Raw genomic sequence first — 13,716 nt, forward strand, 5'->3', positions numbered from 1 at the left:
ACCTCCTCAAAGGCCTCAGCGCTTCCCAGAATCTGGGACACACCGCCTGGCTTTGCGCTCAGCTGAGAGAGGGGAACCCCCACCCAACACCAAGCCGGGCGCTGGCCCACTTCACCGTGCGCCCGGGGAAAGCCACTTTCTGCCCACCAGACCGCAAACTTGAAGGCTTGTCTAGGATCGGAGTGGAGGGTGGGGGGAGGAGGACAGAAGCATTTCGATGCCTTCGGGCCGCCCGCCTCGGGCCTCTCTCGCAGTTCCTTCCCAGGATCTCCTCCCTGCGGCACGGCGGCGGCTCTTTCGGCTGAGGCTCGGGTTTCCCCTGACCGCGTGGAAGCGGCTCCTAGGGCACCAGGCCACTCGGGTCATTCGGATCCTCAGGGCTGTCGGATCCGGGACCAGGAAGGAATTCTACGAGACGCACGCTTGTCCTCCGCTCTCTAAGATTTTTAACGAAGAAAAGTTTCTCCAGGGATCCCCGTCTCTACTTTCTGAGTCCTCAGCAGCCCCGGGGACCGTGGGTAGAAGGCGAGAGATGTGCTATGTGAACTAGAATTTAGGGGCTGCCAGGCTCCGCCTGCTTTCCCCCCGTCTCTCTGCTGGTTTCGGAGGAGGGGCTCCTATTCATTTCGTTTTTATTTTAGTCACTCTGCCGCAGACCTTCCTTGGAGGCTGCTTCTCAGAAGCCTGGACCCGGAGGGGCCCCCTGTCGCTGGCAGAGGGCGGAGGAGTTAAAGGCATTAACCCCTCCCAGTCCCTTCCTAGAGGAGCCACCCAGCCTCGGCGGGGCGCTCAGAGACTCCGCTCTGCAGAGTGGTGCGGGCAGCGGCAGGCAGGGCTGGCCATTGGCGTGCACCGCTGCGGAGGGAGGGGGCCCCAGGGCAGAGAACTTTGCGAGTGAGCTGGTCGCCGTCATTCGAGGACAGCAGCAAGATGCGGACCGCACGGTGTAGACCCAGAGCCCTGCGGACGCGGCTTCGTCCGGCTTGAGAGAGGTAGGGGCTTGCTTGCTGCGGGGCGCCCAGATGCCAAGAGCTAAGCTTTAAAACCGTACGAAACAAACAAAAACTTTGCAGACACACACACACAAAAGTGCATTACTAGGTTACTATGGAGCCCATCGTGACTGGCTTCTTGTTGGGGCACGGAGTTAATGAAGTTCTGAAATGAATTAATCCTCAATTTGTGAGAAACAGCTGGGGGGGGGTGTGAGGGGACGGAGACGCTGCGGTTCATTAAAGGAGAGACGCTTTTTGGAAATTCTAGAGATAGAATTATCAGTCCCCCATGGCAGTGACTTCCACTGCCTGAGAGTGGACTGTCCGATTAGGGTGAGGAGACGCTGGGTTTCCTGAACTGTTCTGTCATAGAAATGACTTAATTGTTCTAGGTTGTTTTTTTTTTAACTTCGTTTTTATCGCGTTGATCCATTATCAGGCTGTCTTTAAGGTGCTTAATCAGTGTTGTGTGTCCTTCCTCTAGGTGTTACCAGTTATGTGAGAGAAGGCAATGTTGGGGGTGTGGGGCGAGGACGGGCATTAATAGCATTGATAAAACTGCCCATGGAAATTTAACAGTATGTGTTTCTGGAAAGTCGTGTAGATAGAAGTCAGTAGAAAGTGTCATGCTTCGTTATCCCTAGCAGGGTGACTTCTCCGTGCATGCTTGTGTTGGCTAAAGTTAAAATAGGCAATCAGTTCGTGGAGAAACTTCTGGGATTTGTTGAAATCTCGTAGGAGGGGTTCTCGATGAATACCATTAAACTTAATAAGTTTACGTGTGGGGGGTTGGGTGGGGAGGAGGAGTAAAGAAAAAAAAGTAAGAAGAAGACTAGGCAGTTGCTTCACGGAGGCGCCTAGCTTTCCTGTTTACCGCGAGGCCTGGCGGCCCACACCTCACTGCGCCCTCCACCCAGACCCTTAGCACACCTGCTCCTAGGGAGTTATTAATAGAGCCCAGAAGACGATTTACGTTGTCAAATGACCCTCCCGCAAATCTGCTTTCTTGCATGGTAATTAGGAGGTTGGTGTGTGTGTGTGTGTGTGTGTGTGTGTGTGTGTGTGTGTGTGTGTGTCGGGGGGAGTACATGTCAGCACTGCACTTGGAATTGGCAGTTGTGTCCTTCTGTAAGAAGAGGCCCTTGGGCTGGTGGTGACCAAGTGCCTGAGCTGGTGACCACTTACAGGAATCTCAGGGTTGGAAGCTGGAGGTGGCTGTGTCAGGGGAAATGGTGAGGGCTTGAGAATTAGACCGGGGTACTGTTTCCCATTCCCGCCTTGGTGGATTTGGTGGTTGCCCTCCAGTCAGGTTTCATTCCTGGTAAGTTTTGTTGTTTTCTCCCTCTCTCTCTAACTTCATCTCTATCTCTCTCTCTCTCTCTCTCTCTCTCTCTCTCTCTCTCTCTCTCTCTCTCTCTCTCTCTCCCCTTTATTTTGTTTTGTTACTAGAAACGATAATTTGAGTTTTTAAAAAATCCTCCTTATGCTCTGTCCAAGTTTCCTTAAAACAAATCAACAACAAACTGGAGCAATCCCTTGGCCAGAATGAATTCTGCTAGTGTGTTGGGCCTTTCCCCTGATTCTCTTTTCTTTGTAACTTCTTTAAGGCTGCTGTTTCGGAGGCCCTCTCCAGCCAAGGAAAAGCTACACAAAAAGCTTTGGATTGCTCACTGACAGGGCCCTGCTGTATCTGAAGGACCGCTCAACCTCGCCCTCTAGCGTTCGTCTGGAGAAGCACCACCCCGGGCTCCTGGGGACACACTGCGGCTATGGTGTCCACCAGCGTCCCGGTGGTTAAGCCCCTCCTCCGTAGCTCTGTCTCCGACTATGGCAACTATGATATCATAGTGCGGCATTATAACTACACAGGCAAGTTGAACATCGGGGTGGAGAAGGACCATGGCATTAAGCTGACTTCAGTTGTCTTCATTCTCATCTGCTGCTTCATAATCCTAGAGAATGTATTTGTCTTGCTAACTATTTGGAAAACCAAGAAGTTCCATCGGCCCATGTACTATTTCATCGGCAACCTGGCCCTCTCGGACCTGTTTGCAGGAGTGGCTTACATAGTTAACCTGCTGTTGTCTGGGGCCACCACCTACAAGCTCACCCCCGCCCAGTGGTTTGTGCGGGAAGGGAGTATGTTTGTGGCTCTGTCTGCCTCGGTGTTCAGCCTACTTGCCATTGCCATCGAGCGCTACATCACCATGCTGAAGATGAAACTACACAACGGGAGCAACAGCTCACGCTCCTTCCTGCTCATCAGCGCCTGCTGGGTCATCTCCCTCATCCTGGGTGGCCTGCCCATCATGGGCTGGAACTGCATCAGCTCGCTGTCCAGCTGCTCCACCGTGCTCCCGCTCTACCACAAGCACTATATTCTCTTCTGCACCACCATCTTCACTCTGCTCCTGCTGTCCATCGTCATCCTCTACTGCAGGATCTACTCCTTGGTCAGGACTCGAAGCCGCCGCCTGACCTTCCGAAAGAACATTTCCAAGGCCAGCCGCAGTTCGGAGAAGTCGCTGGCCTTACTGAAGACTGTCATCATTGTTCTGAGTGTCTTCATTGCCTGCTGGGCCCCTCTCTTCATCCTACTGTTGCTGGATGTGGGCTGCAAGGCGAAGACCTGCAGCATCCTGTACAAAGCAGAGTATTTCCTGGTTCTGGCTGTGCTGAACTCAGGTACCAACCCCATCATTTACACTCTGACCAACAAGGAGATGCGCAGGGCCTTCATCCGGATCATGTCCTGTTGCAAATGCCCCAACGGAGACTCCACTGGCAAATTCAAACGGCCCATCATCCCAGGCATGGAATTTAGCCGCAGCAAATCAGACAACTCCTCCCACCCTCAGAAGGATGACGGGGACAACCCAGAGACCATTATGTCCTCTGGAAATGTCAACTCTTCCTCCTAAGACTGGAAGCTGTTGATACTGGGGAAGCATTCTGACTTGGTCACTCACTACCCCAGAACTTAAAAAAATGGCTCTCATTCCCCCACTGCTGCCTGGAAGGAGCTACTGGGAGCCTGAGAGAGGGAGGGAAGGGAGAATGTGTGACCGGGTGATGCCATGGTGTAGGTAGTAGTTCTTGTGAACAATGCACTGGGAAGGGTGGAGATAAGGTCTGGCCTCCAGTGGGTTTCCTGCCCTCCCCCATACCCTGGAGCTTTGATTTTGCACTGAGCCAAAGGTCTAGCATTGTCAAGCTCCTGAAGGGATCATCTGACCCCTTCTCAAAGACTAAGGTCCCATGAGAAAGTGTCCCTGGAGTTTTTGCGATGTCATCTTTCACTGTAAAGGCAAAGTGAGTATGTGTCCTTCAGCTTGGTAGGGTGGCATGCATGCCCCGCTCTCCGGCTCCTTCTCACCCCCTCTCTCCTTCCCACCCCTTCTCCAAATTCTTTTCTTTTATTTCTTGTCTGTTCTTCAGAAGGAGGCTCTACAGGGCTGTACTTCTTGATTGTCCGAAACTGGCAGGCTGGTAACTTGTAAGGCTGTTTGCTGAGGCCAAAGTTTCCATGTATAATGGGTCAAGTTGGTGGTGATTTGGTAGGCCATCTTTAGTATGAAAACATTTTCTTTATTCATCACAAATTCCTTATTCCCATTACAAGCACGATAGACTTGTGTTTGTAATGGGAATAATGAAGACTACTTTATTTGAATTGTGTCAGGCAGAATTGTAGAAAAAAACAGGAGAAAAACAGCAGAATAAGGTGAACGGTGGTATTAACTTTTAAAAACCAAGAGTGACTTCTTGATGTCTTTCCTCTAACAAATACAATGTCTTTGGCACTTTTATTGATTATTTTGGAGTGTTGTGTGAAATCCATTTCAAACAACTGGGGGATGGTTTTATCTTGTTTAAAATACAATTTATGGTTTTTGAATGTATTTGCTTCTTTGGGGCCATCTTATTGAGTTTTTTCCTAACCTGTGTTAACACCATTGAATGTGTAGTCCTTAAGAAAGTGTCACCCTTTTGTACCGGAAAAGCATTACTTTAACTGACAGGGGACATCAGGAATTCTTCATTTCGGCTGTCATTAGATATGGATGGAGGGTGTAAATGTTACAGAGAATAAAGTATATTACTGTCTCTTTAGTATGGTTTTCAGTGCAATTAAACAAAGAAATGTCTTTTTTAAAAAAATAGTATTTAATAGGTTTCTGACTTTTGTGGATCATTTTGCACATAGCTTTATCAACTTTTAAACATTAATAAACTGATTTTTTTAAAGATCCTTTTGTGAAGAGAACTTTTTAAAAATAATTTACTAAGATATCTGTTGATTGTATGGTTCTTTGGAGTTAAAGTTAAGATCAAATTTGTGGTACCCTTTAAAAGCTTTTACCTTGATAAACTATGTATGGAAAAATGTGGTTTGTTTAGAAGCCACTCTAGCTTTTTTAGGAAGAGAAACTTCAATAAACTAACATTAAAGACATGTAGAGAATAAGAGAAATATTATCAACCTTCTAAAGACAACAGCAAATAAATGTTAACTATTTGGATTTCAAAGTGCATTGAGGTTAGACAAAACTAAGTGTGATAATTCCATTCTAATATATAGTCTTCTAAAACACAACAATAAATTCTTAAATCTGTTTTAAATTATGATTAAGTTGATCAGTTCAAACCCAACCTCAACAGCATATATTCTTGATCTTTTAGCAATATGCTAGGGAAAAGAAAACATGGTTAACAGGAGATAATATGAAGTCACTTGGTACTTTTGTACTTTTATTGGTTTCTCTGTTCTTGAGTCAAAGTCTAGTGGGTTCCAGGCTTGCCTCATGCTCACTCTGAGGATGAATGGCAACTTTTAATCCTCCTGTTTCCACTTCATCCTCAGTGCTTGGCTCAGGTTTATGCTGGGCTGGGGATTGAACCTAGGTCCTTACACATGCTAAATAAGCACTCTACCAGCTGACCTGTATGTCCAGCCTCCAAGTTATCCTGTGTTCTAGGACACCATCTTGAGTTCTTATGAGAAAAATATGAGACTATGCAATATCAGTTATAACAAGTAGAATATAGGGTGGGTGATCACCCCCTTACACGCATACCTTTTTAAAATTTCCTCAGTATTCCTGACCATTTAACTATTCCCACTAAAATGAAAGCAAGTGCGAAATAAAAGCATACAATACAAAATTGTTACAACAGTTAACTCTTGGAGTTATTGTCATCTTTACTGCAGATTAAACGGGAGTGCTTTGGTATGTTTGGCTTTCCAGCCTATTGTTGTTTTTCAGAATTTGTGTTTTCAAGTGTCATTGAGTATGCACAGGACAGGACACAGTTGGGACATGAAGATAAACCTCACCTACTAGAGTAGATGTCATTTCTGGGTGAGGTTGACTGTGGGAAACAGAGTGTGTTCACTAAGGAAACCTTAGGTCATAACCTCCAGCATCCTGAAGGAAATGCCAAAAGTGCTTGGAAGACAAAGGGCTGGAAACAAATGAGAATGTCTCTATCCATCTGTCTGCCTAGGCGGAAGGGGTGACTTCATGTTCCACTCACTTCCTCCGGCTTTCATTACAGACTCGGGAATAATGGAAAAGTGTGTCCATTTTGCTTCAGTAGATGATAAAACTGTACTTTGGGACTTATCTCCAAGCACAGGATGACTCATGATACGGAGCAGATGGGAGCTCCTTGGTGACAGGAGGTTAATCTTCTTGTCCATCTCTGAGCACAGCATCCTGTGGACGTGCCTTCTTCTAGTGCCACCGGACAGTGGATGTCATTTGGAGAAAGCTGGGCAGTTGTAGTTGTGTGGAAGCCCCAGTCCTAGTCAAGATGCCAAGGCAGAGAGGAAGGAATCTGTGGTTGTATTCTACCATGATATCGGATCTTAATTGAGTATACTCTAAAGAGTAACATGAGAAAAACTCTCAGTGATTGACATATATATATATGTATATATATATATATATAACATGTGCATCCGTATATATGCATACATAGCTGGGGATGTAGATCTGTTGGTAGAGAGCTTGTCTAGCATGCAGAAAGCTGTGGGTTCTATCCCCAGTAACACATAAACCTTGTGTAGGTGTGGTAGTAATCCCAGGAAGGAGAAGCAGCAAGGTGTCCGTTATATATTGAGTTTGAAGCCATCCTAAGATATATGAGACGATGTCTTTTTAAATAGTAGCCTTGTTCAAGAGAAGTGAGAGGCATATGGAACTACTTAATGTTTTTGTGTAAAAATCCAGTTAGTTCTAAATATCATGAAAGCTAAAAAAAATGACATTACATAGTATCCCCCAACATTCAGTATTATTAACATCACAGAACAGGGCTGTCGAGGCAGCTTGGGAGGTAAAGGTACTTGCCACACAAACTCAGTGGCTTGAGTTTGGGTATTGGAAGACCTTTAATGGTAAGAACTAGGGCAGGGGGTGGTGGTTCATTCTCATAATCCCAGTAAATGAAAGCCTGAGGCAGGAGGATAAAGAATTTGAGACCAGCTTTGGCCATGTGACAAGTCAGAGGCCAGACTGGGCTATATGAGACTGACTTAAAAACCTAAGACTGCTGCTACCAAGTCTTGTAATATTATTGGGGATTTAGAAACCGAAGTGCAAGTTTGGAATTCATGTGTCTGTGTTTATTGCATACTAGATTCTATTGAGTAACATGGTGGCTTCATCTGTAATATCCAGGATGCGTATTTCCCCCAGTGTAAAAAGTCTGCTTCTAGAGACCATCATTTGAAATTATGCTGACTTCTGCTCTGGGCACTGCTTGTGTTATAAAACTGTCCAGTGTACATCTTTTCAGTACGTCCCAAACTGTACTTTTCTTAGACTTCGGACCCATCTTAGTGTTGTCTCCATCGCTAACATTGCTTGCTTCTGTGCATCTGTTTGGAGCTGCTATAGGGAAAGGAAGACTTCAGAAAAAGGATGGGTGCTCCTGGGCAATGCTACAAAATGAGGACTGGATGATCTACCAACTCTCAGTGGTAGCAATCCTATGTTTCATGGGAAATCAGGCTATAGCGCTAGAGTGGTCCATTTTCAAGCATTCTATGTACAGAATCCCTAAAGAGCTCCTTGACAGTCACTGACTCAGCAGCTGGCACACATCTATAACCCTAGTACTCAGGAGGCTTAGACAGGGGGATTGCTGTGAGTTCCTATTCCCATTAAGAAAAAAAAAGTTCTTGGTTCAATAACTAATCTCTAGTTATATTATATATGGTAAGTATTTGCTTTGTTTGTTTGTTTTGTTTTTGTTTTTTTAGAGACAGGGTTTCTCTGTATTGCTTTGGAGGTTGTCCTGGAACTTGCTCTGTAGACCAGGCTGGCCTCTGCCTCCTGAGTGCTGGGATTAAAGGTGTGTACCGCCAAAGCCTGGCTAAGTGTTTGCAATGAGTTTTTGTAGTTTCTAAGCAATGCTATTATTCTTTTTACTAATTTATTTTCTTATTTTTTTGAGGCAGGATCTTGTATAGCCCAAGCTTGTAACAAACTTATTCTGAATCTGAGGCATATACCATCACACCTGGCTCTAAAATTTTGTTTATGAGGCAGAGTATCATGTAGTCCAGGATGGCCTCAAACTACCTGAAGATGGGTATGAACTTATGACTTTGCCTTGACTGATCAAGTTCCAAGATTACTGGTGAGTGCTATCACACCTAGTTCATGTAATGCTAGACTAAGAACCCAGGACTTCCTGCATGCTAGATAGACTCAGACCCTGTACCAACCAAACTGTATTCTTTGTTTTTTAGATGACTCACTTCACTCTTCTGATCTGTGGTGTTTTCCAAGGACACCTAACTAATTTTATCAAACTAAGTTTTATCCCATTTATTTTTAGAGTTAATTTGTTTGCAATTTTCCACAAATAGTTTCTAAACATATAGAGGGTGGAATTATAATGAACAAAAAACAAAAGAAAGCTTTACAGACTGGAAATAGCCTTTCCCTATTAACACAATGAGAATTTGAGAGAGAGAGAGAGAGAGAGAGAGAGAGAGAGAGAGAGAGAGAGAGAGAGAGAGAGAGAGAGAGAGCGTAGTGGCAGGGGAAACAGGTACGCAGGTATGTATATGTGTCTTTTGATATAGGGTCTCATTCTGCAGTCCAGACTGTCCTTGAATTTACTGTAATCTCCCTGCCTTAGCTTCCCGAGTACTGGGTGGCAGGTGAGAGTTACCCTGCCCAGCCCAATAAGTTCTTGAAGATGAGAAATCGGAACAAATTGCATCATTTCCCTGCCACCTCTTTACTACCTTTTTTATGTGTTTCACATCATACAGGGAAAAATGGACTTAACAGAGTCATCTACTTACAGCTTTGCTTTTAATTCTGTCGTACCTGAATCTACAATCATCTTTCCGGAAACAAGGCATGAGCAAGTAAAAACTTTCAGAGTGTCTACGCACATACAGCCGTTTTCCTCCTTGGCATAGCAGCACATGTCCAGGGCAGCTGAAGGAGGAGGCTTACAAATTAGACCCTGTCTCAGAAAACAGGCTTTTTTTCCCTGGGGCAGGGGGAGCAGGCTCAGGGAATATGCTCAGTACACAGTAAATATATGTCCAAGATTTTTTTAAAAAGCAAAATACTTTTAAAAAGACATCAACACAAAATCCAAAAGAGGAGAAAGAAAGAAAGAAAATCAGAAGTGCTGGGGAGACAAGAGCAGTGTTAGAAATGTAGTTCATCCAGTCAATTCAGTCTTGTCCTTTTCACAATCCTTGATGAGCACTAGGACCAAGAGCAATGCTGGTTCAGGAGGGAAATAGGTCCCTTAATGCACCCTATCCTCTACTCCTGGGTTTGCCTCTTGACTTTAGGTTCCCATGGTTCCTATCTTCATCATGTTCTCCTCTTTCATTCCTTTGAGATCTCAAAGATTAGCACTCAGACTTAGCTCTATGTATAAGCATGAGCAATAGCTCAGAGTGAGCTGTGGACCTGAGGGCCTAGAAACGACTGTGTTGTGTTCTATTGAAACTCCTCCACACTCCCTGCCAGCAGCTTTCTTGTTGATGACAGCCAGCCCGCTTGGGATACTACTCAATTACTACTTTTGGTTTTTTAACAATTTGCATGAATCTCAAAACCATTACACTGAACAAAACAAAACAAAACAGTCTCACACTGAACAAGCCCCTTAAGTGCAATCTAGGAAAAAGCAGAACCTGGACTAGAGATGAGTCAGTGGCGAAGGGTGCTGCTTACTGCTCCTGCACAGGATCTGAATTTGGTCCCCAGCACGCATGTCAGGTGGTCTGCAACCCTCTGGAATTCCAGTTTCAGGGGATCCAACACTACTGCTCTCTGCCAGACTTACGCTCATATGTACTCAAATAATTAAAGATAGTAAAATATGTCTTTTTTAAGAAGGAAAGGGAAACCAATTCACAGAGATCAAAAGAGCATGAGTTGGGGACCCAAGAAAACGAGGAGGAAGGACTTTCTAGGTTGCTAAGAATGCTCCCTATTGTAGCTTTTTCTTTAGGGAATGTTGCTTATTCACATGTATATAGCTTCCTAAATTTACACAGTCATATTCTAAAGACAACTAAAGGTTTTAAAAATTCAAGATGGTTGGCTTCTGCATCTAAGTACAAGCACAGTTCAGGGTCTCCTGTTGGAAATTCTGGGAAGATTCCATGGAGTTCAAGAGAATGTGGCAAAAGTCCCAGAATAGCCCATAGAAGAGCATGTGATCTTTTGTATTTATCTCTGCCCCAGGAACAAACTATTAAAATACTAAATAATCATGACCCGATGGTGTTCTTTTACTCCTATAGGATGAGAAATTGGCTTAGCTTCACTGTGTGTAATCCCTGGAGAAATCTGTGTGTGTTGGAAGAGTCTAGGGGTACAATGAATCTTTGATAATAAAAAAAACGCATTAACATTCAGATTCCACTCTTATGAGTTTATAAAAGCTACAAACAATCTTAACACAATTTATAGACTGGTGAGGATGCAGAAGTGTATTAGTATTAGAAACACATACAGAAGTTTGCCAAACCATGGTCACATGAGCAAACCTAGAAAAAGCTTCCAGTCCGATAAGAACAGCTCGCCAGGTATAAGCTCTACATGGGTAGAAGTGATGGGCAGAGATTTGAAGGCTAGGCAAGGAAGGCAACATGAAGCCAGGTATGGTGTCTGCCTGTCCTCATTCCCGTCTGCGCATTGACCTTCAGCCAGCTCTAGGTGTAGTGGAACAGAGGTGTCATGCTTCCGGTGTCCCACAGGTCCTGTGACGGACTGATTAGATATTTATCAGGACCAGAAACAGGAAAGGGGGAAATGCTGCCTGGATCTACAAGGGGATGGAGAAGGCGGTAAGCTGCTTGTTTATCTGTTTCCTGTAGAGGAGTCAAAGTCATGGTGTGGTTGACCTTCCTGCTCCCACCTCCGCACAGCAATGCTGTCCAGTCTACCACCCATTCAGCGGGAATGCCTGGCCCGCTTGTGTGTTGTGATATGGGAAAATGAAGAGCAGGATCCTTGACTTTCTAGAATGAGTAATATCTATTCTTTCTGTTCTGGTGCTTCAGTGGCCTCTTCCCTTTGAGGCGAAGGGATGCTGATATAGCAAAAAGAAATGTTTCTTTTTTTTTCTTTCAGGAATGTATTCACTGTTTTACACTTCCTCCAATATTTTCAGTTCTTCACTATTTCACTTAGACAGTAGGATTAGGTTAGGCATGGTGACTCATGCTGTACTCCCAGCTCTTGGGAAACCATGGCAGACGGAAGCTTGGGACATGTAATGAACTCTCTGAGCCAGTCTGGGCTACTGAGGAAGGAAGAACCTGCCTTTCAAAAGCAAGTAAAAGACGGGCTATATGGCTCAGGAGGTATAGGTTCCTGCCAAGTGAGCCTGGGCTGGATTCCAGGCTCCTGTGTAAAAGTGGAAAGTCCTGTCCACCGGCTACAATACAGCATGATTCTCTAGCCTCCACATGTGAGTTATGGTGCAAGTGCCCACAGTCTCACACACACACACACACAATGCACGTGCACACACTAGTAAATAACAGTGATAACACAATCCAAAGCAGTCAAGGTGTGCTAATGCTGACAGCTCTCACCCCTGGCTTGATTTGACTTCTCTAAATCAGGTTAAATGGGCTGGAATTATGTCATCTGGGAGAGGGAGTTACTAGACACTCTTGCAAAAATCAGTGTAGAGATTTTTTTGGGTTGCTTATGGTCTGTATGATGGAAGGTATTGGTTTCTGTTAGAGCAGAGTGTGTTACATTGTTGCCAGTTTCTGTCTGAGTGTGTGCTTTTCTATCTGTGGTGTTGCTGGGAACTAGAGTCATATGTTGTAATTGGCAAATTAGATCCAATTAGGTCATTTGAACAACTTAGGTGGGATCCTTATTCATTTGGAATATAGGAGACAAAATGTGCAACTTTTAAAAACACACACACACACGTTGTGTGTGTGTGTGTGTGTGTGTTTGTGTGCGTGCACACACATGCACTCGAGTGTGTGTGCTAGGACCAGAAGAGCAGAAGAGGACACTGGACCCTCTGAAGCTGGAGTTACAGGTGGTTGTGAGCTGCCTCACATGGTGCTAGGATTGGAACTCACATCCTTCCGAAGAACAACAAGCTCTTAACTAATGAGCCATCTCTTCAGTCCCTAAAATGCATAACACTTTAGGAGAGGAAGCATGGCATGTGCTTTTAATGATCAGAGTTATGATGACACAACTCGTTGAGTGGAGAGCCCCACAATCATCTAAATTTCAGAGCTGTTTCCCAGTCGGTCTCTTACATGCTTCCTGCTCAACTCCGCCAGCAACCTAGGAGCTGTGAGCCCCAGTTTCTTGCTCTAACCTTAGGTCATGTGAGCTGACCTAGTCACATCTGTTAGACTTTGCTTTTGTAGGTAGTGTCCTACTGTGTATTGAAGGCTTGCAAAGCTTCTGCCTCTGCTACTCCTAAATGCTGGGATTACAGTATGCATCACCATGCTTGGCTCTATATATGCTGCTTTTATCTATTTCTTTCTTAATTTTGTAAGTCCCAAGCTGGCTTACAACTTGCTGTATAGCTGAGGATGACCTTGAACTTCTCTCCTCCCCCCGCCCCCACACCCTTGTGCCTTCACCTCCTGAGTTCTAGGATTACAGGGAAGCACCCCACACCTGGTTTATGAGGTGCTGGACATTGAACCCCCTGTGTCCCACATGCTATAGGCAAGTGCTCTATCAACCGAGCTGCACCCCAGCCCCATTTTCTATTTTTATGATTTTCAAGAATGCTAATCGCTCAGATGTCTGTGCCTCCGTGACCATCTCTGCCCCCCTCAAAGTGTACCATCTCTTTGGAGGTGGAGTGTCTTCATTGCTTTGTACAAATGAGAAAATATTTATTTCTAATTTCAGAGTTTCTCTCGCTCCTGTCTAGACACTTCAGATAAAAACAAATTTAGATTGCCAGTATAGTTATGTTCTAAAATAAGAAAATATTTGTGAGAAATCGCTTGTAAAAACATGAGCTATCAGACGCCTGGAGACTCCCCTCACCCGGCTTCTGCCGTACCAGAAATAGAGTTTGGTTATCTCACATGCTGTTCTGCCTCAGCGAGCTGCCTGTGGCCACCTGCAGAGAGAGCCCTTGGTTTCTCTTCCTTGTCTAGGTGCCAGTCAAGGCAGCTTTGAGAAAAACACTTCCTCAGGTGGAAGTGAACTTGGGTATCAAA

The 13,716-nt window shown here is 44.9% G+C and overlaps 1 protein-coding gene and 1 long non-coding RNA gene across 4 annotated transcripts; both read left to right on the forward strand.

Moving 5' to 3' along the window:
• The first annotated feature begins 245 nt into the window (after positions 1-245).
• Positions 246-5,245, forward strand: S1pr1 (sphingosine-1-phosphate receptor 1). Of its 3 annotated transcripts, none has more exons than XM_005077098.4 (2): positions 246-992; positions 2,603-5,245. In XM_005077098.4, the coding sequence occupies exon 2, from the start codon at positions 2,765-2,767 to the stop codon at positions 3,914-3,916; it is 1,152 nt and encodes a 383-aa protein (XP_005077155.1). In that variant the 5' UTR covers positions 246-992; positions 2,603-2,764; the 3' UTR covers positions 3,917-5,245. The 3 variants fall into 3 exon arrangements, with proteins under 3 accessions (XP_005077155.1, XP_040607932.1, XP_040607933.1); XM_040751998.1 differs by lacking the exon at positions 246-992 and adding an exon at positions 1,811-2,008; XM_040751999.1 differs by lacking the exon at positions 246-992 and adding an exon at positions 2,085-2,316.
• Positions 5,246-8,380: 3,135 nt separating this feature from the next.
• LOC121142349 lies at positions 8,381-10,764 on the forward strand. The gene is made up of 2 exons (XR_005879343.1): positions 8,381-8,645; positions 9,289-10,764. It is a non-coding gene; the product is annotated as an uncharacterized LOC121142349 (long non-coding RNA).
• The last annotated feature ends 2,952 nt before the right edge of the window (positions 10,765-13,716 follow it).

Source organism: Mesocricetus auratus, unplaced genomic scaffold (assembly GCF_017639785.1).
Source record: "Mesocricetus auratus isolate SY011 unplaced genomic scaffold, BCM_Maur_2.0 Super-Scaffold_100009, whole genome shotgun sequence".
Lineage (NCBI taxonomy): Eukaryota > Metazoa > Chordata > Mammalia > Rodentia > Cricetidae > Mesocricetus > Mesocricetus auratus.